Genomic DNA, 22,211 nt, shown 5'->3' on the forward strand with positions numbered 1-22,211 from the left:
CACACACACACACACACACACACACACACACACACACACACACACACACACACACACGTTTTACTATTAAAAAACTTTAGTGCGGTATTGTACGCAATGCTGCTTTGATCTTGCTACTTAGCTGAGGTGTAGTACCTGAGAATGAACACTACATGGTGTGCCGAGCTGTGCTGTTCCAGCTCCTTACACTGGTTACATAGAACCTGAAGCTTAAAATAACGGATTCTTGGCTGTCTGGTGTGGAACTTTCTCCTCTCTGATAATGGCTCCTTAGCCTAAGGGCTCATTTCCACTTGTGTGAGAAAAAAACGGTCCGATTTACGGACCGAAAAAACTGATGTAACATGTGCGATTGTCATGCGAGTGTAATGCGATTTTTAATCGCATCATCCGTTTTTACATTTGTATGCAATCCTTTTTTTTTTTCTCTGCAACTATTTTTATACAGTCATTTACAGGACTATTTACAGTGTTCTGTGCCACAGAATGGTAAGGTATCCGTAAAAAACGGATGGAATACGGATGGTCCGTATTCCATGCGTTTTTTTTCTCGCACCCATTGACTTGCATTGGCGAGTCTCGTCCGAGACTCGCAGCAAATCGAAGCATGCTGCGATTTTTTTCTCAGCCGACACAGATTTTTCTCAGTCCGATTTCGGCTGAGAAAAAAATCGCAAATGGAATGTCACCTATTGATTAACATTGGTCCGAGTGCAATCCGATTTTTTTATCGGATTGCACTCGTCCGTTTTTCTCACAAATGGAAATGAGCCCTAACAATCAGACATCTGTATATAAGTAGCAGATCTATGTATGGTAACTTAGCTTTTTTTTTTTTCCCTTCAGCCTGAAAGAATAAACCCGGAGCTGAATCAGAAAGGATACAATGTGAAGTCTGATATTTGGAGCTTGGGAATTACTATGGTAAGGCTAGTAATTATTTACTTTTGTCCACCAGGAGCCAGTTTTCTTTAGGAGTCTTCCCCCTCAATAAGGTGAGGATTGACTGCTTTAGATTGAATTAGTTGCCGCTGAGCCTGCTACATACATGGCAGGTGCTGGCTGTCTTATACAGCCAGCACTGACCTCTATCAGCAGCAATCACATCGACCCCTCATCACTGCTGTTAGACTACTTACAGTAAATACCACTGTCCATTTTTGACTGCAGCATTTAAGTTCCGCAGTCATCACCCATTTCTTGAGATGATCATGGGGTACCAATGGTTTAACATGTCAGCCGGGGTTCTACATATGGCTCCATGATCACCATCTTCATACTCCCATGTAGTCCAAACACCAGCTGGGCTTCCTAGGAGATTGTCATTTTTTATTTTAATATTGTTGCATTTTCAAAAGTCTTGTCTAAAATTGTTTAATCCTTACGCTGTAAAGAGAGAGTCAAAATTATTGCAGTTTTCTAACCCCCCCCCCCTTAAAAAATACTAAAAAAGCCAATTTAAATATTCTTAAATTATTATATAGACTATTACAAAATGAAAACACCAATGCAAAAAAAATCCTCTCTTCCCTCAGTCGATGGAAAAATGAAGAAAAGTTCAGTGTCAGGAAAAAAATGGTGACACCAATCAATATTTTATATATGTATGTGTGTATAGATAAATTTATCTATTTTGTATTTTTTTCTGACAAAGATTGTCAAAATAAAAAAAAAAAAAAAAGTGCTTTCAGACCTCAAATAATGCAAAGAAAGCAAGTTCATGGAAGAGTTCAGAAATCAATATTTTGTGGAATAACCATGATTTTTAATCACAGCTTTCATACGTCTTGGCATGCTTTCCTCCAGTCTTTCACACTGCTTCTGGTACAAAAATGTAAGCCGTTCTTCTTTGTTTGATGGCTTATCTCTTAATTTTTGACAGTGCTATAAAGAACACCAGAAAATAAAATCCCCAAACTTTTTTTTTTTTTTTTGCTCCTTTTTAACTCAGTTGTATTATTTTTTTAGTACATAATTCATTTTACCATATAATGTAGTTGAAAGCAAAAAAATACAAAGTCCCTTTTTTTTTATATGAAAAGTGCAGTGAATATTGATTTCTCTTTGGCTGCGGGCACAGTTATGGTACCTTCACACATAACGATTTCGTTAACGATATCGTTGCAACGTCACGCTTTTTGTGACGGAGCAATGATCCCGCTAACGATATCTTTATGTGACAGCGACCAACGATCAGGCCCCTGACGTCACCGCTCTGCTTTACGGCCGGCGCTTACACAGTGCAGGGAAGCTGACGCCGGGGGACGTGACAGACATCGGAATGGGAGTATGTACTGTTTTTTATTTTTTTTTACTTTTACAATGGTAACCAGGGTAAATATCGGGTTACCAAGCGCGGCCCCCCAGCGACCACACAACGACTTACCAATGATCACGGCCAGGTCGTATCGCTGGTCGTGATCGTTGGTAAGTCGTTTAGTGTAACGGTACCTTTAACAGCCGCCGGCTCCTGCCTCTGTGACCCGCCGCTCCCTCTCAAACCCAACCCCCCGACCACCCGCTGGCTACTGGGACAATGACTTGTGTAGAAGCCCAGGGGGGGGGGGGAGGCGTTTTCAGCACACAAAGTGCTTATACACTGATATATACGGTAGAAATAATAAGAGAAAGTTATGGTAATTGAAGGGAGGGAAAGGTGGGGAAAAAAAAAAATTTAGTTAACATTTTGAACAATAAATTACAGCATTATAATTGTAATGCATGGTGAATGCCATAAAAAGAAAAAAATATGGCTCATTAATGTTCAGGCACAAAAATGACAAGTTTTTTTTTTTTTTTACATTTTGTGGAAGTAGTAAATCTTTTAAAAAACAAAAAAGCTTCTGATCTATTTGGAATTGCTTTTTATACTAATTATTTTAGCATATTTCTGCTATTTGCTGCTAGAGGATTTGGAAACTTGTAGTAAACGTCTGTGTGTGAGTTCAGCTTGTCGCCACATGGTGGCAGCAGAGTAGCACAGTTTCTATTCCCCGGTCTCGGCGGTAGCGCTGGAGGTAGACCGCAGCCTGCGTTTCTTGGTTCTGCTCACTTTCCCTCTAAATTCCTTGTTCCGCCACACAGACCATCAGTAAATATAGGATAGAAGATCTATAGAGAAGACGTCAGCTGGTCGTGTTCAGTTACTTGTCCCCAATTCCTGACCGTGATGTCATTCTCTTTCAGATTGAGCTGGCCATTCTGCGGTTTCCTTATGATTCCTGGGGAACTCCTTTCCAGCAACTCAAACAGGTGGTGGAGGAGCCGTCTCCACAGCTGCCCGCAGACAAGTTTTCTGCAGATTTTGTTGACTTTACCTCAAAGTGGTGAGTGATGATGGGAGTTGTTGTTCTCATAACACCTCAGTATGAATAGAGGCGGAAAAGAAAAAGGTGGCGACGGGCTCCCTTTAACAGAATCAAAAGGGAATTTATAGGTCCTCTGAACAAAGTAAGGAGAGAATTTCACTTGTAGAGTCGCCCCCTGCTGGTCGCGCTCCATCTACAGATCTGAAAATCTGATTAATAAGGCCGTGGTGGCTCCGTGTCCTTATTATGCCAATCTGGGACAGACCGGCTGCAGGGACTTGCTGCCTGACAACCCAACATTAAGGATGAGCTTTTTATGACCATAAATACACGTGTATATCCACACACCTATACATATATTTACAGTGGGTACGGAAAGTATTTAGACCCCTTTAAATTTTTCACTTTGTTTCATTGCAGCCATTTGGTAAATTCAAAAAAGTTCTTTTTTTTTTCTCATTAATGTACAGTCTGCACCCCTGTTTGAAAAAAACAGAAATGTATAAATTTTTGCAAATTTATTAAAGGAAAAACTGAAATATCACATGGTCATAAGTATTCAGACCCTTTGCTCAGACACTCATATTTAAGTCACATGCTGTCCATTTCCTTGTGATCCTCCTTGAGATGGTTCTACTCCTTCATTGGAGTCCAGCTGTGTTTAATTAAACTGGACTTGATTTGGAAACGCACACACCTGTCTATATAAGACCTCACAGCTCACAGTGCATGTCTGACCAAATGGGAATCATGAGGTCAAAGGAACTGGCCAAAGAGCTCAGAGGCAGAATTGTGGCAAGTCACAGATCAGGCCAAGGTTACAACATAATTTCTGCAGTACCATTGGCGTAGCTAGGGTTTCAGCTTAGGGGGGACGAAAAATATGAGTGGGCCCCCAACCAGGTAATCCGGACTACAGCTACGTGGTGCAACCTAATTGTGACCGCACTGTGACTGAAAATAAATCTATATACAAAAACGAACACTGATATTACTACACGAGGGCCATATATTTGTACCAGTCCTGCAGACCATATAAGAGATCACAGTACAGTTATAGATGGTGACTTACAGCTGATGTTCCTTCTTATGGAGTCGTTCACTTTCCCATCTTTTCCATTTGGCCCAGACCGACATGATGACTTCTCCAGCCAGGACTCGTCTGCAGAGAATGCAAAAGCAACACATTTGACTTCTCACATTTCATGCACCGTCCATATCTAAACCCAACCTGTGCAAACTCCTCAACCTGCTGATACCCCAATACTGAGCCGCTGCTGCCGTATGTGTCCTACAGCACCTGATACCCCAAAACTGAGCCTCTGCCGTATGTGTCCCTATTACTGCCCCTGATACCCCAATACTGAGCCTCTGCTGCCGTATGTGTCCCTATTACTGCACCTGATACCCCAATACTGAGCCGCTGCTGCCTTATGTGTCCCTATTACTGCACCTGATACCCCAATACTGAGCCGCTGCTGCTGTGTGTCCCTATTACTGCACCTGATACCCCAATACTGAGCCGCTGCTGCCATGTGTCCCTATTACTGCCCCTGATACCCCAATACTGAGCCTCTGCTGCCGTATGTGTCCCTATTACTGCACCTGATACCCCAATACTGAGCCGCTGCTGCCGTATGTGTCCCTATTACTGCACCTGATACCCCAATACTGAGCCGCTGCTGCTGTGTGTCCCTATTACTGCACCTGATACCCCAATACTGAGCCGCTGCTGCCATGTGTCCCTATTACTGCCCCTGATACCCCAATACTGAGCCGCTGCTGCCGTATGTGTCCCTATTACTGCCCGATACCCCAATACTGAACCACTGCTGCCACGTGTTCCTATTACTGCACCTGATACCCCAATACTGAACCACTGCTGCCGTATGTTTCCCTATTACTGCACCTGATACCCCAATACTGAGCTACTGCTGCCGTATGTGACCCTATTACTGCACCTGATACCCCAATACTGAGCCGCTGCTGCCGTATGTCCTACAGCAGCTGCTGTGTGTTACAATAACGGCTCCTCTTACCGCCCCACATAATACTGCCACCAATGTGCCCCTTACATAGTAAAAATGCCACCTTTGATCTCACTAGATAGTAAAATTCCCCCTAGCAAATATTAATGCCCTGTGCTAGTGCCCTCTACATTTGTCCCTAAAAAGTAATACCCCATATGCAACTTTGATGGTGACAATACTCTGTGTGCCCCTATAACAATAATGCTTAAGTGCCCACTTAGCATTTAATAATGTCCGGAGTCCCCCCATGTACAGTAATAATGGCCCCAGCATCAGTGATGTTAGCAGGCGGTCATGTGATGACTCTTTCAGCTTCTCTCAATCCTCTTCTATTGAGAGAAACCAAACCTTTCTAGTGAACACATGCACATAGCAAATATTGGGTCAATGACCTGACCGCCAGTGATATTGGGGGCTCGTACAGCAGGCGCTCCCTACCATGAATTGGCACATAGTGACTGCAGTCATTTATTCCAAGCCTTTAACTTTATAATAATAAATTGCTTATTATTAAAGCACCACTCCAGCAGGGTTTTTTTTTTCCTCACAGCTGGAGTCGTGATTTAAGTGCAAGTCTTCTGCCCCAGTCATATACTCATCCTCCAGCGTATTCACCGTTTTTTTGGCACCGCTCCAGTCCCACTGCTTAACTTTGTGAGTGCAGCTTCTGACTGTCCAGAAGTTCTCAAAGTAAGTATATGAAAGACAGAAAGAGGCGAGAACAAGGCAAGAAGGAGGCTCTCATAGACTCACATTGATTAGAGACCTCTGCGCCGCTCCATAAAACACTGGAGCACTGGACAGGTCACAAACTGCAGAAGATGGAGCCGAGTGGAGGCAAAAACAGATGAAAATGCCAGAAGGTGAGCATCATACAGTCGGTAGAGGTCTTGGATTTTACTGCGCCACTCCAGCGGTGAAATAAAAAAACAATGCTGGAGTGCTGCTTTAAAGTGAATGTCACCCCAGGGACGTATATGACCTCTTAATATGGGCATACAGGCAATAGAAATGTTACACTGGTCCTACCTGTATGCCTCATATTAATGGTGGTGTTGCTGAGAAATGCTATATTCTTTACTTATACTAATAATTTTGTTCCAGGGTATGTGGTGCTTGTTAGAAATCTGTCTCCTGTCCTCATTATAATACTACCCCCCTCCCATTCACATCAGTTATGATGCCGGAATCCCGCACCGTGCGAGTCGCTACAATCTGCTGCTGCATGCTTGGAGCCTGAAAGAAATCATTAACATAAAGACAGAATATAGCATTTCTCAGCATCAAAACCATTAATGTGAGGCATACAGGTAGGACTATTGTAACATTTCCATTGCCTGTATGCCCATATTAATAGGTCATACATGTCCTGGGGGTGACAGATTACCTTTCAATGTGATGCAGCTCCTGGTTACTATAGGGGGGGCTTGTTATACTAATAATCGTAACAGGCCCAGCTGTTAAGTATCAAAAGCCCCGACCTCCCCATCTCCAGCTCCCCAGACAGCAACTATTACATGTAATAGATTGCATATAATCTTCTAACCTAACAGTATAATAATCAGCGCCCTGTCGACCCTCCCCCATTTCAGCCCTCACAATACCCTCATCCTCTCACATTCACCCTCCAGTGCCCTGTTGCCCTTCACCCACCTCAGCCCTCACAATACCCTCATCCTCTTACATTCACCCCCAGTGACCATAACCTGCCACTTACCAAGTCTGCAGGCAGTGAGGGAGGACCAGGAAGTGTCCGAGAGAAATACACGATGGGAACTAGGACCCAGCGTGCCTGAGACAATCCCAGCATGCACCAAATTGCAACCCGGAAGAAGCTCCTCCGGTCAGTAAAGCCTACACCCTACAGTGCAGGAGGGAGACTGTGCTAACAGCTGCAGAATGTCCATCATGCAGGTGAGCCGGCATTTCCCTGCTCTCCTCCTGTGCTGTGTTGTGCTCTGCCTCATCAAAAAACTGCAATGACTCCCGGTGGGACCCTTCATGTGACGGGGCCTGGGGCGATGGCCCCCTCTGCCCCCCCAGTAGCTACGCTACTGTGCAGTACTCAAGGTTCCTAAGAGCACAGTGGCCTCCATAATCCTTTAATGGGACCACCAGAAATCTTGCTAGACCTGGCCAGTCTGCCAAACTGAGCAATCATGGAAGAAGAGCCTTGGTGAGATACAGTTGTGGCCAAAAGTATTGACACCCCTGCAATTCTGTCAGATAATACTCAGTTTCTTCCTGAAAATGATTGCAAACACGAATTCTTTATTATCTTCATTTAATTTGTCTTAAATGAAAAAGCACAAAAAGCATTGTCGTAAAGCCAAATTGGATATAATTCCACACCAAACATAAAAAAGAGGATGGACAAAAGTATTGGCACTGTTCGAAAAATCATGTGATGCTTCTCTAATTTGTGTAATTAACAGCACCTGTAACTTACCTGTGGCACCTAACAGGTGTTGGCAATAACTAAATCACACTTGCAGCCAGTTGACATGGATTAAAGATGACTCAACCTCTGTCCTGTGTCCTTGTGTGTACCACATTGAGCATGGAGAAAAGAAAGAAGACCAAAGAACTGTCTGAGGACTTGAGAAACCAAGTTGTGAGGAAGCATGAGCAATCTCAAGGCTACAAGTCCATCTCCAAAGACCTGAATGTTCCTGTGTACACCGTGCGCAGTGTCATCAAGAAGTTTAAAGCCCATGGCACTGTGGCTAACTTCCCTAGATGTGGATGGAAAAGAAAAATTGACAAGAGATTTCAACGCAAGATTGTGCAGATGTTGGATAAAGAACCTCGACTAACATCCAAACAAGTTCAAGCTGCCCTGCAGTCCGAGGGTACAACAGTGTCAACCCGTACTATCTGTCGGCGTCTGAATGAAAAGCGACTGTATGGTAGGAGACCCAGGAAGACCCCACTTCTTACCCCGATACATAAAAAAACCAGGCTGGAGTTTGCCAAAACTTACCTGAAAAAGCCTAAAACATTTTGGAAGAATGTTCTCTGGTCAGATGAGACAAAAGTATTATTATTATTATTATTATTATTTATTATTATAGCGCCATTTATTCCATGGCGCTTTACATGTGAGGAGGGGTATACATAATAAAACAAGTACAATAATCTTGAAAAATACAAGTCACAACTGGTACAGGAGGAGAGAGGACCCTGCCCGCGAGGGCTCACAATCTACAAGGGATGGGTGAGGATACAGTAGGTGAGGGTAGAGCTGGCCGTGCAGCGGTTTGGTCAATCGGTGGTTACTGCAGGTTGTAGGCTTGTCGGAAGAGGTGGGTCTTCAGGTTCTTTTTGAAGGTTTCGATGGTAGGCGAGAGTCTGATATGTTGTGGTAGAGCATTCCAGAGTAGGGGGGATGCACGAGAGAAATCTTGTATGCGATTGTGGGAAGAGGAGATAATAGGGGAGTAGAGAAGGAGATCTTGTGAGGATCGGAGGTTGCGTGCAGGAAAGTAGAGCTTTCTGGGCAAAGGCATCAACAGAGAGTTTACAGGAGAAAAAAAGAGGCATTCAAAGAAAAGAACACGGTCCCTACAGTCAAACATGGCGGAGATTCCTTGATGTTTTGGGGTTGCTTTGCTGCTTCTGGCACTGGACTGCTTGACCGTGTGCATGGCTTATGAAGTCTGAAGGCTACCAACAAATTTTGCAGCATAATAAGCATAATGTAGGGCCCAGTGTGAGAAAGCTGTGTCTTCCTCAGAGGTCATGGGTCTTCCAGCAGGACAATGACCCAAAACACACTTCAAAAAGCACTAGAAAATGGTTTGAGAGAAAGCACTGGAGACTTCTAAGGTAGCCAGCAATGAGTCCAGACCTGAATCCCATAGAACACCTGTGGAGAGATCTAAACATGGCAGTTTGGAGAAGGCACCCTTCAAATATCAGGGACCTGGAGCAGTTTGCCAAAGAAGAATTGTCTAAAATTCCAGCAGAGCATTGTAAGAAACTCATTGATGGTTACCGGAAGCGGTTGGTCGCAGTTATTTTGGCTAAAGTTTGTGCAACGAAGTATTAGGCTGAGGGTGCCAATACTTTTGTCTGGCCAATTTTTGGAGTTTTGTGTGAAATGATCAATGTTTTGCTTTTTGCTTCATTCTCTTTTGTGTTTTTTCATTTAAGACAAATTAAATAAAGATAATAATACCAAAGAATTTGTGATTGCAATCATTTTCAGTAAGAAACTGAGTATTAGCTTACAGAATTGCAGGGGTGTCAATACTTTTGGCCACAACTGTAAGTAAAGAACAACCCCAAGATCACTGTGGCTGAGCTCCAGAGATGCAGTAGGGAGAAGGTTCCACAAGGTCATCTATCATTGCAGCCCTCCACCAGTCAGGCCTTTATGACAGAGTGGCCCGACAGAAGCCTCTCCTCAGTGCAAGACATATGAAAGCCAGTATAGAGTTTGCTAAAAAACATGAGACTCCCAGACTATGAAAAATAAGATTCTCTGGTCTGATGAGACGAAGATAGACCTTTTTGGTGCTAATTCTAAGCGGTATGTGTGGAGAAAACCAGGCACTGCTAATCACCTGCTCAATACAATCCCAACAATGAAACGTGGTGGCAGCATCATGCTATGGGGGTGTTTGTCAGCTGCATGGACAGGATGACTGGTTGTCATTGAAGGAAACATGAATGCTGCCAAGTACAAAGAGATCCTGGATGAAAACCTCTTCCAGAGTGCTCTGGACCTCAGACTTGGCCGAAGGTTCACCTTCCAACAAGACAATGACTCTAATCGCATAGCTAAAATAACAAAGAAGTGGCTTCAGAACAACTGTGACCATTTTTGACTGGCCCAGCCAGAGCCCTGACCTAAACCCAATTGAGCATCTCTGGAGAGTTCTGAAAAAGGCTGTCCACCAACGTTCCCCATCCAACCTGACGGAACTGGAGAGTATCTGCAAGGAAGAATAGCAGAAGCTCAAATCCAGGTGTGAAAAACTTGTTGCATCATTCCCAAGAAGACTCATGGCTGTACTAGCTCAAAAGGTGCTTCTACCCAATACTGAGAATACTTACGATCATGTGATATTTCAGTTTTTCTTTTTTAGTTTCAATAAGGTTTATTTAGAAATATAGTGTTAATAATGTACAACGGTAAAAGAAAAAATATCCCCCGCAGGGGAGACATAAATTGTAATAGTAATAAACAAAGAATAAAAAAAAACAAGTTTTTAACATAGAGGAGACAAGACAAATATAAGGGTGGGGTAGTAAAAAAGGAAGGCAAATAAGTAATCCACAGTGTGCTTTACCTCTACATAATTAATCAGACACGTCTGAAATGTCAACAAAATAAATAATTGGTGTGAGGTCATACATGAGGTATAATGCTAAGAAAGACAATATCATCTGCCCTGTCAGGAACATATTATCCAGACCCCCGCCTACAGCCCTCAATCCCCCTTTGAAAACCCCCATGTCACATCCCATCAGGGGGACAAATGTAGGGCCTGAATTAGTTGCACATTAGGGTCCAAGTCCATCCACAAATCCTCGTCCCATATATCGGCTCTAGTAGCTACGATACGTTTGTACAGCATGATGGCATTCATCCTCTCTCTTACTAAAAATATAGAACGTGAAGGGGATCTCCATTCAGTTTTTCTTTATTAATAAATTTGCAAAAATTTCTACATTTGTTTGGTTTTTTTTGTTTTTTTTCAGCCAAGATGAGGTCCAGATTGTACATTAAAGAGAAAAAAATGAACTTTTCTGAATATATCAAATGGCTGCAATGAAACGGTGAAAAATTTAAAGGGGTCTGAATGTTTTCCGTACCCACTGTATATTACACACACATGTTCAGATATATGCGCATGCATAAATACACACCTACATCCTTTTTTTCGTGTGTATTACATCTGAATGTGTGTGATATAAACCTTATACACACGTATATATTTATAAGTGTATGTATATGTGTATATATGTGGGTGGGTGTGTGTGTGTGTATAAAATATATATGTGTATATATATGTGTGTGTGCATGTACACACAAGTGTTGGCCCCCTTGATATTGTTCCAGAAAATGAATTATTTCCCCCAGAAGTGTGTTGTCGCGCTTTAAATGGTGCCAGAGAATTATTGCAATTACTCATTTTGTTATACCCATGCTTATTTCCATTGTGTGTATGGGAGCAACACAAAAAACTGAGGGAAGAAAAGGCAATTTGGACATAATTTCCAAGAAAAATGGTCCGGACAACATTGTAGGTGAACAACTTTGAACGAGCATCACATGCTTGAAACAGTCATTTGTGGCAAGTGACAGGTGTGGGCAAAATGAAAATCACACCTGAAACAGATAAAAAGGGGAGAAGTTGAACCCACAACCCCAGTGCCGCACCCGACACTAAGCTCCAAACCTGTAGGAAAAGGTGTGTGCCGTGGGGGAGACCACTTCATGTAACTACCATGATCTCAGCACGTCCACCTAACATCACGTAGCCCGTATATGACACTACCATGATCTCAGCACGTCCACCTAACATCGTGTAGCTTCATATATGACACTACCTCGATCTCAGCACGTCCACCTAACATCGTGTAGCTTCATATATGACACTACCTCGATCTCAGCACGTCCACCTAACATCGTGTAGCTTCATATATGACATGACACCTCCATCTCCACCTAACATAGATGCCATGACACTCCATGATCCCTGGTTCCACCGCACACAGTTATATATGCATACCTCCACTCTATTTATATGCCAGTCATGGCACAGACGCTTACCTTATGGAGACTAAAAAAAAAAAATTCAAAAGTGACCTGCTGACAAATTGACCCACCCCGCTAACAAATTGACCCACCCCTGCTGAGAAAATGACCGCCCCTGCTGAATAATTAGGAGAAATTCGTTGAGAAGTCGGTTATTTTTCCCATGAGCTCATTTGCATATATTCATGAACAAGCGCTGTGATTGGCTGGCTGTAGAATGCTGCATCTCCAGCCATCTCAGAGAAGGGAACGCCACGTAGTGATGGGCACAGACATGGGGTTGTGGGTTCAATGCCCACACCTGTCACCTGAACGAGTATCACGAGCTTGAAACAAACTTGTTTATCCACAATTTTGGAAAGTGCCACACAATGGTAAGAAATATATGTAGAACAAAACAAGTGTAACTGCAATCATTTTATGTAAGAAATATTTCATTTCCTGGAACAATTTAAAGTGCGCCAACACGTTCGGTCATGCCTGTGTGTATATACACATATCTATAATATAGCCGGAGACGTGTACGTCTGTCAGAAGCCTTTGGCGCCACAGTCAGCGCATGCGCATACAGCACTTTGACGCCATTTTATTGGAGAGGAGGGGCGGCGCTATCTGATGTGATCGGGGCCATCTCCATTATATTGACTGTGGCAGCGGCTTCACCGGTGGGGATGAGGACTCCGGGGTCTGCTGCTCTGCTGGTGAGACACCAGGACTGTGGGTACTGCACCTCCCAGCCGCCAGTCACCTTTCCGACCAGACAGGACAAGCACCAGGAAGGAAAGAGTGCGGTGTGCGAATTCCTATAGTGTCTTCAATAAATGGCTCCGGAGATCGCGGTATGCGCACACACTGACTCCGGCCCCATTATATGGAAGTAAAGTACTACAAAACTAAAGGGAACCTGTCACCAGAAATAACGTTCTAAACATGCAGATATGCGGTTAGTCTGCAGGTTAATAGCGTTATTGTGCTGCCCGGTGCCTGCACTGACAGCAGGCCTCAATGTAGAGCCAGTGTCAGTCAGGGCCGGGGGCTGACAGAAGCTGCGGCACCCCCGCCTCCATGACACAAACCGAATGCTGGCGGTTAATTCAATGGTGCAATTTATTTGACAGTTCAATAAAATGGTGCATCAGTCAGCGCATACCGTGTCTATGCCCGGTGCGTGCGCACTGTTGACAATGTATTTGCTTCACGAAAATGGAAGAGTCTCCATCTCTCTCCTCAACCTCCACCAGTGAAGCAGCTGCTGCTCCATCCGACGTCCTGGCAGAAGGATAAATCTCTGGTTATATTATAGATATATACAGCTCTGGCAAACATTAAGAGACCACTGCAAAATTGTCAGTTTGTCTGATTTTTCTCTTTATAGATATATTTCTGAGTAAATGTAAATGGTGCTTTTACTCTGTAAACTACTGACAAGTCTCCGAAATTCCAAGCAATGCATTTTGTATTTTCTGAAAAGGAGAAATGGTCGAAATAATAAAAAATGCATTGCGTGTGTGCGTGTGTGTATTAGGGTGCCAAGGAAAAATGAACTTTGCAAATTGGTAAGTCTTAACCCTCAAATTTGTTCCTTTTGGCATAAGGATTCGCCCTGTAAAATATGTTCACATTAAATTTAGATTTACCACTTGATCAAGGCATGTGAATTATTCCATGTTTCTCATTTTCCACAATATTGTATACACAATAATCACTCAGTTTGTCATCATATCTTTAAGTGGATATACTATTTATAGTTCAAAAAACCTAGAATGGCAGTAAGCATTCTATTGCAGTAAAATATTCATTACACAATTAGTCAGTTCAGTTTTTGGCGTAAATATAATTAATCTGATCGGTAAACGGCAGAATATACCATACATATTGCGGGATATGCATGAAGATTAATACTAATCACATATTTAAAACTGCAATATGATGTGCCATTGAGCAACCAGTAAATAATCTTTAAAGAAAATTATAAAATATCTATGACCAAAAAGGAACAAAATTAGGAGGTAAGACCTTCAAAAACTTGCTACTTAATTTTTACTATGCATTTCCTTGTCACTTTAATGTGTGTGTATACATATACTATCTATCTATCTATCTATCTATATAATTTTATGTATGTCATGACTGAACATGTTGGCACACTTTAAATTGATCCAGAAAATGCAATATTTCTCACATAAAATGATTGCAATTACACTTGTTTTGTTTTGTTCTACATATATTTCTTACCATTGTGTGGCACTTTCAAAAATTGTGGATAAACCAGTTTGTTTCAAGCCCGTGATACTCGTTCAGGTGACAGGTGTGGGCATTGAACCCACAACCCCATGTCTGTGCCCATCACTAGGCTTCAAAAAAAGGTGTGTGCCGTGGGGGAGACCACTTCATGTAACTACCATGATCTCAGCATGTCCACCTAACATCACGTAGCCCGTATATGACACTACCTCGATCTCAGCACGTCCACCTAACATTGTGTAGCTTCATATATGACATGACACCTCCATCTCCACCTAACATAGATGCCATGACACTCCATGATCCCTGGTTCCACCGCACACAGTTATATGTGCATACCTCCACTCTATTTATATGCCAGTCATGGCGCAGACGCTTACCTTATGGAGACTAAAAAAAAAAAATTTAAAAGTGACCTGCTGACAAATTCACCCACCCCTGCTGAGAAAATGACCGCCCCTGCTGAGAAAATGACCGCCCCTGCTGAATATTTAGGAGAAATTCGTTGAGAAGTCGGTTATTTTTCCCACCAGCTCATTTGCATATATTCATGAACAAGCGCTGTGATTGGCTGGCTGTAGAATGCTGCCAGCCATGTCGGAGAAGGGAACGCCATTGTGACAGTACAGGTTAGCTGAACGAGGGACATGGCTTCACATATTAAGGAAATAGGGCCCAACTCAGGGCTGTATTGCCACTAGGCAAGAGAGGGTGGGTGCCTAGGGCAGAAGGCAGCAGGGGGCAGCACCACCATGAATGAGTACAAAGAAAAATCATTTCCCCCTGCTTCACCTCTGGACCAAGTGTCATTACCGCCATTTTAATTTGGTGGGGATATCTGCATATATGTTTCTCTGTTTTATTCAGATTGTTCTATCTATCTATCCATCCTTCCCATACATAATCTAGGGTATCGTAATATACACTGCTCAAAAATCTTTATTCATTACGTAGTGGAATGTGTTGAGAACAATAAAACCTAAAAAATTATCAACGTAAATCACAACTAATATCCCACGGAGGTCTGGAGTTGGAATGATGCTCAAAATCAAAGTGAAAAATTCACTTTGTAGTACATTACTTCAATAAAACGGCGCCGGAGTCAGCGCGTGCGCATATTGCAGTTTCCGGCGCGATTTTATTGAAGTATTGTAGTACAAAATAAAAGGGAACCTGTCCCCAGAAATAACACTGTTAACCTGCAGATAAGGGGTTATTGTGCAGGTTAATAGCGACATTATGCTGCCCGGCTCCTACACGCATCCGAATGCAGCCAGGAGAAAATGAATGTTATTCACCCCGCCAGCATTCAACATCAGTCATGGAGCTTCAGTCACTGCTCTGAGGATACAGAGCGGCCGCTGTAACCGTACCTCCGGCCCTGACTGACACTGGCTCTACATTGAGGCCTGCTGTCAGTGCAGGCACCGGGCAGCATAATAACGCTATTAACCTGCAGGCTAACCGCATATCTGCAGGTTCACAGCATTATTTCTGGTGACAGGTTGCCTTTAAATTTGTAGTACATTACTACCATATAAAGGTGCTGTATCCATAGTCCTGGTGTCTCACCGGCAGCATAGCACACCCCAATCTCTTAATCACCGCTGGTCGGGATGTGCGGTATCCACAGCTACGGTGTCTCACCAGCAGCACAGCACACCCTGGTCTCCTCATCACCGCCTATAAAGCCATTGCCGGGGAGATGGCCCCGATTACAACACAAAAAAGCAAATTGGACACACATTACCAGAAAAATGGTCCAGACAATATTGTTGGCACTTTCCAAAATTGTAGGTGAACAACTTTGTTTCAAGCATGTGATGCTCGTTCAAACTCGCCTCTGGCAAGTGACAGGTGTGTGCAAAATGAAAATAAAATCACACCTGAAACCAGATAAAGAGGAAAAGTTGACTGTCTACATGCATATATTTCTGGCTCAGAACAATTTTGCCACTTCGAGATTTATTTACAATTTTGCACCATTTGCCTTCTGTAGCTTTTTGTGCTGCAGAGTCTATTGCTGGTTTCTGAATGGGTTTACTGTAATATTGGGCTCGTTCTGACGGGGAGAGTTTTAGTTCACACGAGCCTATAAAAAAAAAACTCACCCAATTTTTTTCTTTTCTTTTTTTTTTTAGCCTGAAAAAATAGGTGATTTTCATTTATTTTGTCATTTCGATAGCATCCGTTCTTATAGATCATCAGTGAATACATTTTTACAAAACCACATACATTACAATTTAAAATAAGATCCAATTTCTTTTCTTCTTCTTTTCTTCCCCCTGTCCCCGCACCTATAGGTGAAGCTCATCCTAAATATGGGAGAGACTTGGGCATGCTGCAATTGTTTTTTCCATGCAGAAATTCGGTCTGTGGGGGGAAAAAAAAAAACTGTAAAAAAAAAAATGTCATCTTTGAAAAACATTTACCTTAGTGCTGGGAGGTACTGACATCATATGAACGTAATCTTACTCCTCTATGCTCCTCTCAGCTGATTTATGAGCAAACATGTCAGTTCAACTTTCATGTGGTCATAAATCAGCCGAAGGGAGCTCAGACGGGAGTAGCTGCAAATTCTTGAATGAGCTCACTAATAGATTCTCAGTTAACTCATTCTGCAGCCAGCATTAGAAAGTTCAACACGGTGGCCATAGGAGGCAAAATATGTAATGAAAATGTATTTTTCTCCCTAAATACATCCCTGTAAGTAAGCAAAAGATGCCCCCAAAGAAGTCCATATCCTTTAATACCGTAAATATGAGCAATGTGTTTACTACTAGGCTGAAGCAGGAAAAGTATGTCTGGTAGTTTCCTCTCAGGTTTCAGGATTCCCATAGGCCTTTCTTTTATTAGTAGAACAGCTCACGTTTTACTGGCCGTGTCTGATGCAAACTGTCTTGCTATTGTCTGTCTGGAAAGTTTCCCCACGATCGCTCGTCCGGAAGCAATCACAGGAAGCGTCCTGACGAAGGATGGGCAACTCCATTTCGGAGGATGTGCCTCTGACCTCTGCTGCTGTCCAGCTGCTGATGTGTCCCGTCTCGGGGTCTGATTACTTAGGAAGAAGTCGTCTTCTGCTTTTCATTTGTTTACCATCTCGCTGACAATCAGTCATTCGTATCCAATTGATGGGTGAACCTGAATGCGGAGTGTCCCAACGAGATTTCATCACACTGGTCTGTGTGTCAGGGAGCCAAGTCGCCCCCCCAGAGGTGTGGGGTATCAGCCTTTACATTGTCACACATGCATGCCCTTCTGAGCGGAGGGGTTAGGATTGGCTAACAGGTGTGCATGTAGAGGAGGGGGTCACACATGGACACCTAATTGTGGTCCATGAGCGGAGATTAAAGCCAATGAACAACCATTTTTTTTTTTTCACAAGTTGTTGTTTTTTTTTGTCTTTTTTTTTTTTTTTTTTATTATTATTTTTTTTACCATTTTATGGTAGTTTTCTTCCGACTACCTCTCACGTCCCACTAGGACCTGTCACTAGGTGAATAGTGGCCAGTTCTTGCTTTTGTTATATTCCCTCTTACCATTATTATTTTTTTTTTTTTTTATAAACCGGCATATGGTTCCAAAGATGCATGCCTTTTTCTGTAGTGTTTTTTTTTTTCTAAGAGGGCGGTGCTCCCAGGGTAATTATGCAGAGCCACGCCCCAGAGGATCCTGTGAGCCTCGTTTCCTTGGAAAAGACTCTAAACATTTGTAATACATTAAATAGGCCCATATCTCTGGCACCATATGGGGGATTTAAAAAGAAAAACACACACAAAAGGTTTACTCTGATGCAATGGGAGTAAAATAAAAGCAAAGACTGGCCATTTTGGTCTGGTTACAGGTCCTCTTTAAGGGGTTTTTCTCCAAATAGTCAGTCTATCGGTCCTGTAGACTTGGCATAGAGTGGCGGCACGCATTTTCACCCTCTGCACCATTTTAAAGGAGACTCAGGACCCCGGTTTTTGTTATTGACTTGGGACCCCCAGCAAATCAGACTATGTGCACACGTTACAGATTTGACTGTGGAATTTTCTGTGCAGATTCTGCATTTCTTGGCAGAAAACACAGGCAAAAATCTTTTTTTTTTTTTTTTTTTGGCATGTGCACACACAGATTTTTATGCGGATTTCTATTATGGAATGGGTGCAGAAACGCAGCAGATCTGCAAAAAGAATTGACGTGGTCCTTTTTTTTTTTTTTTTTTTTTTTTCTTTTAATCCGCTGCGTTTTTTCCGTGCGGATTTTTTCCGCACCGTTAGCACAATGATTTTCATTGTACAGTAAATCACTTGCGGATCTGCTGCGTTTCTGCGTGGGAAAAAAATGCTGCAGATCGCAGGAAATCTGCAACGTGTGCACATACCCTTATACGGATAAATAATTAAGGAGTGTTCCTGAACTTACAACTGAGTCAGAAGAATCAACCAGCCCCCTTGGGGTTCTCGGTGTGGGTGAGGTCTTCGGCCATTTCTAGGTGCTCAGTAAACTTTTTTCCTGATACGAGAACTATATAATTTTTTTTTTGTTTACAGCTTGAAGAAGAATTCCGAAGAGCGTCCGACTTACGCCGAGCTTATGGTAAGTATTAATGACCGCAGACCACTTTCTAGACCTGCCGTATTCTAAGAGCTAACCCTTCTGGGCTATAGTTTGTTAGCAATGTGCCGTTCCTCCGTTATTCCTCCTAAAAATGTTTGACTGAACTAACAATTGGACATTCATTACCATTCCTTTTCTCAGCTTTGTTCTTACGTTGTTGCCTGCGTAGGAACATACTGCCTTTAGAAAGGTCATGGTAACACTTAGTTGTTCGTTTAGTCATAAAGTATGCTCCGCATGTTAAGTCTGTCCAATCAGTCAGCAGTGTATAGCTTGTTGACTAAGGGAAGCGGTAACGTTTAATGATGAGCAAATGTGCTCTATAAGGTGTTATCTGAGCATGCTCGGGTGCTGAGTGTCTTCTTTGTGCTCAAAAAATATGAGCAGCTCTGTGCTGTTCGACAGCTGCAACACATGGGGGGGATTACCTGGCACAATGCAAACTTTACAAAGAAATGTTCTCGAACAGTTATTTCCAGGAGGAATAGCACAGGAACTTATCTTAAAAATTTAAATTTTTTTTTTTTGCTTTTTCTGCAGCAACACCCGTTCTTTACGCTGCACGAATCCGAGAACACTGATGTGGCATCATTCGTCAAACTCATTCTGGGAGAATAAACGGCCGCGAGCGATCCTTTCCCCTTCCCTTTCTCTCCTCCTACGCACGGACTTCTCTTCCTGCAGGACGTGGGGCGGCTGAACATGGCTGCTTAAATATCCCATAGAAATGAATTACGGGACTGGGAAAACTGGACTCCATATTGTTTGTCGGCCTTTTTAATTGCAAACGTCTAACCCCTGGGCTGTCACAGCCGCCTCTTTCACGGTGCAGGAGTTTTACCGATGCGTCTTACCGATATGGGAGGAAATCATATATATATTTTTAATTTTTCAAAAAAAAAATTTTTCTCTACCCATTTGCTGCCGTATGGGTTTTATAGCAGTTTTCAGTTTTTTTCCTATTTTTATTTTTGGTTTTAGGTGCTACTAGATTTTTTTTTTTCTTCTATTTGATTTTTTTTTTTTTTTGTTCTATTTTTTGGATTTGTCTGTTTGAGAGGAAGAAGAGTGTGTGAACTGGGTAAAGTACGGTGGCAAATATTTATAGGGTTTTGCTGGTGAAAGGGTGAAAACTTTTTTTTTTTTTTCCTTTTTAAATTTTTTTTTTTTTTTTTTTCATTTCCCCCGCATTGTATTTTTTTTTTAAATGATAATTATGGAGTGGTTGTGTGTGGGGGAACATTGTCCTCCTATATAATATATATATTATTACTTTTTTTTTTTTTTTTATTTTAATCTGTTTCATTTTTAAGGCCAAGTAGTTAGATTTGACATAATGATGATTTTATGCTGGCCGGGCCGAGATGAGGTCTCAGTAAATGGCTGGAGGCTAAAAATACACTAGAATAATGCTGTCTGAGGTTATTAATGGAGGACAGTCTCGGGGCGTAATTTAAAAAGATGAATTTCTGGAGATATATATATATATATATATATATATATATGTGTATACTACAGAGTAAAATCTGTCTCGCAGAGTCATATTGGGGCAGGTTTATTTTTTTGTATTGGCATGCAACTGGTACTAAAAGCCAAATCCTTACCCTCTCTGTACAATTTAATCCTCAGGATGTATAGAAATAGTCCATGGGTTGCTGAGGGAGCTCTCTTGCGGACACAGGGGCTTGCAATGCATTGAGTCGGCAATAAGCAAATTAATGGAAATATCCGCCGCGCATGCGCCATATTTTTTTTGTTCCTGAATGAAAGTTTCAAAAAATTGCTTGTCTGCTCAGCCATCTTTGGAACGCCCATAGAAGTGAACGAAGAGAGCCGCGCATGCGCCGTCACCTTTCCGACGTGTAGAACTAGTTCTTGGGTTGCTGAAAGATCCCATTAAAGGGTTAAAACATTAATGGCAACCACCGCTTTCCCATTCTCTTGTATAAGAGTATTAAAAATTGACTGCTCAGCGAATTTTCAAACCATCGATAGAAATGAAGAATCCGCGCATGCGCAGTCAACTAGTCCACGGTTCCCCAAAGGACCCTTCCAACAGTATCTTAGTAGCTATTTTTTTCCTACTTGAATTATTTTTTTTATTTCTGTGCAGCATTATACAATTACTGTATTTTTTTCCCTGAACTCTAGCCCTTGTTCCCCACCCCGTTTTTTTTTTTTTTTTTTTTTTTTAAAGCGCCATACAATGCATTGCAAGGGGTTACTGAGGGTCATGGTATCCATGACAGATAAGTAGTGTTTCCTATTACTGAAGGGCTTGATGAAATAGGTCATGATCATTCTGGCCGTGATGAAATGTATGGATCTTACAGTGGTGAATACTGCAGGGTTGTGCCATGTCAGAAATAAAAAAAAAAAAAAAAGATAAAATAAACCATGTACACAATAGGAAATAATTACTGTTTTATTTCCAATCCAATGAAATGTCTTGCATATCAATTATATTTTTTAATGTCAAGCCAAGTCTGAATTTGTGTCTTTATTTGTCTGGACAGACCCTTTTTACCATAGAGAAAAAACCACAGATTTTTCTTCACTTCTGCATCACAAGAGACAGTACAAACGAGAAATGCGCATGATCGACGGGTGTGAAATTGGGTGGCACCAGAAAACGCCTTTTATTCCTTGGTTGTCTCTGTACTGTACTTCGTGGTCTGGATGCAGACCACAATGCCGAACAGTACAAAAAAAAAACCTGCCCCCTTCAACTGTTTGACTGTTTTCTCTATTTTTGCCTTAATCCCTTTTTACCCTAAAAGGGGACCATTCTGCTCAAATGTTGCAAAAATGTTCGCAAAAACTTCCAAATGTGCATAAAATCACTCCAGGATTGGAGGAATAAAGGATATTGGGTCAAAAAGAAAATGTGAGCTTTTTAATTAAAAAGTCACAATTTTGATTAATCGGTTGAAAATATCTGAAAACTCCAAACTCTTCCCCACAATGACTAACAAAAAATAAAAAAGCAAGGCTAGCAAAATATTAGACTTTATAAGAGGCGCACATTTAAAAGAAATACCGTATCTTTCAGATTATAAAACGCACTTTTTTTTTGGGGGGGGGGGGGGGGGAATGGGGATACGTCTTATAATCCGAATTTTAGCTACAGTGGAGCACCTCGGATGCTGTGGAGCGGGGTTCGCTGCTGCCAGAAGCTTCTGGTGGAGACAGGAGTCAGGCGATAGCTGCTTGCCCCAGGCTGGTACGACAAGGTGTTCACTGCAGGGGCTCTGCTGA

General features: G+C 42.2%; 1 protein-coding gene across 2 annotated transcripts in view; it reads left to right on the forward strand.

Annotated features, from left to right (window-relative positions):
* The window catches only part of MAP2K6 (mitogen-activated protein kinase kinase 6), a 113,783-nt gene extending 93,937 nt beyond the window's left edge, over window positions 1-19,846 (forward strand). For both annotated transcript variants that reach the window (XM_069750703.1, XM_069750702.1), the window contains 4 exons: window positions 847-924; window positions 3,187-3,326; window positions 18,887-18,932; window positions 19,494-19,846. In XM_069750703.1, coding sequence (XP_069606804.1) covers window positions 847-924; window positions 3,187-3,326; window positions 18,887-18,932; window positions 19,494-19,571 — 342 coding nt within the window. In that variant the 3' untranslated portion in view covers window positions 19,572-19,846. The remainder of the gene's footprint in view (window positions 1-846; window positions 925-3,186; window positions 3,327-18,886; window positions 18,933-19,493) is intronic.
* The last annotated feature ends 2,365 nt before the right edge of the window (window positions 19,847-22,211 follow it).

Source organism: Ranitomeya imitator, chromosome 2 (assembly GCF_032444005.1).
Source record: "Ranitomeya imitator isolate aRanImi1 chromosome 2, aRanImi1.pri, whole genome shotgun sequence".
In the NCBI taxonomy this organism is placed as follows: Eukaryota; Metazoa; Chordata; class Amphibia; order Anura; family Dendrobatidae; genus Ranitomeya; species Ranitomeya imitator.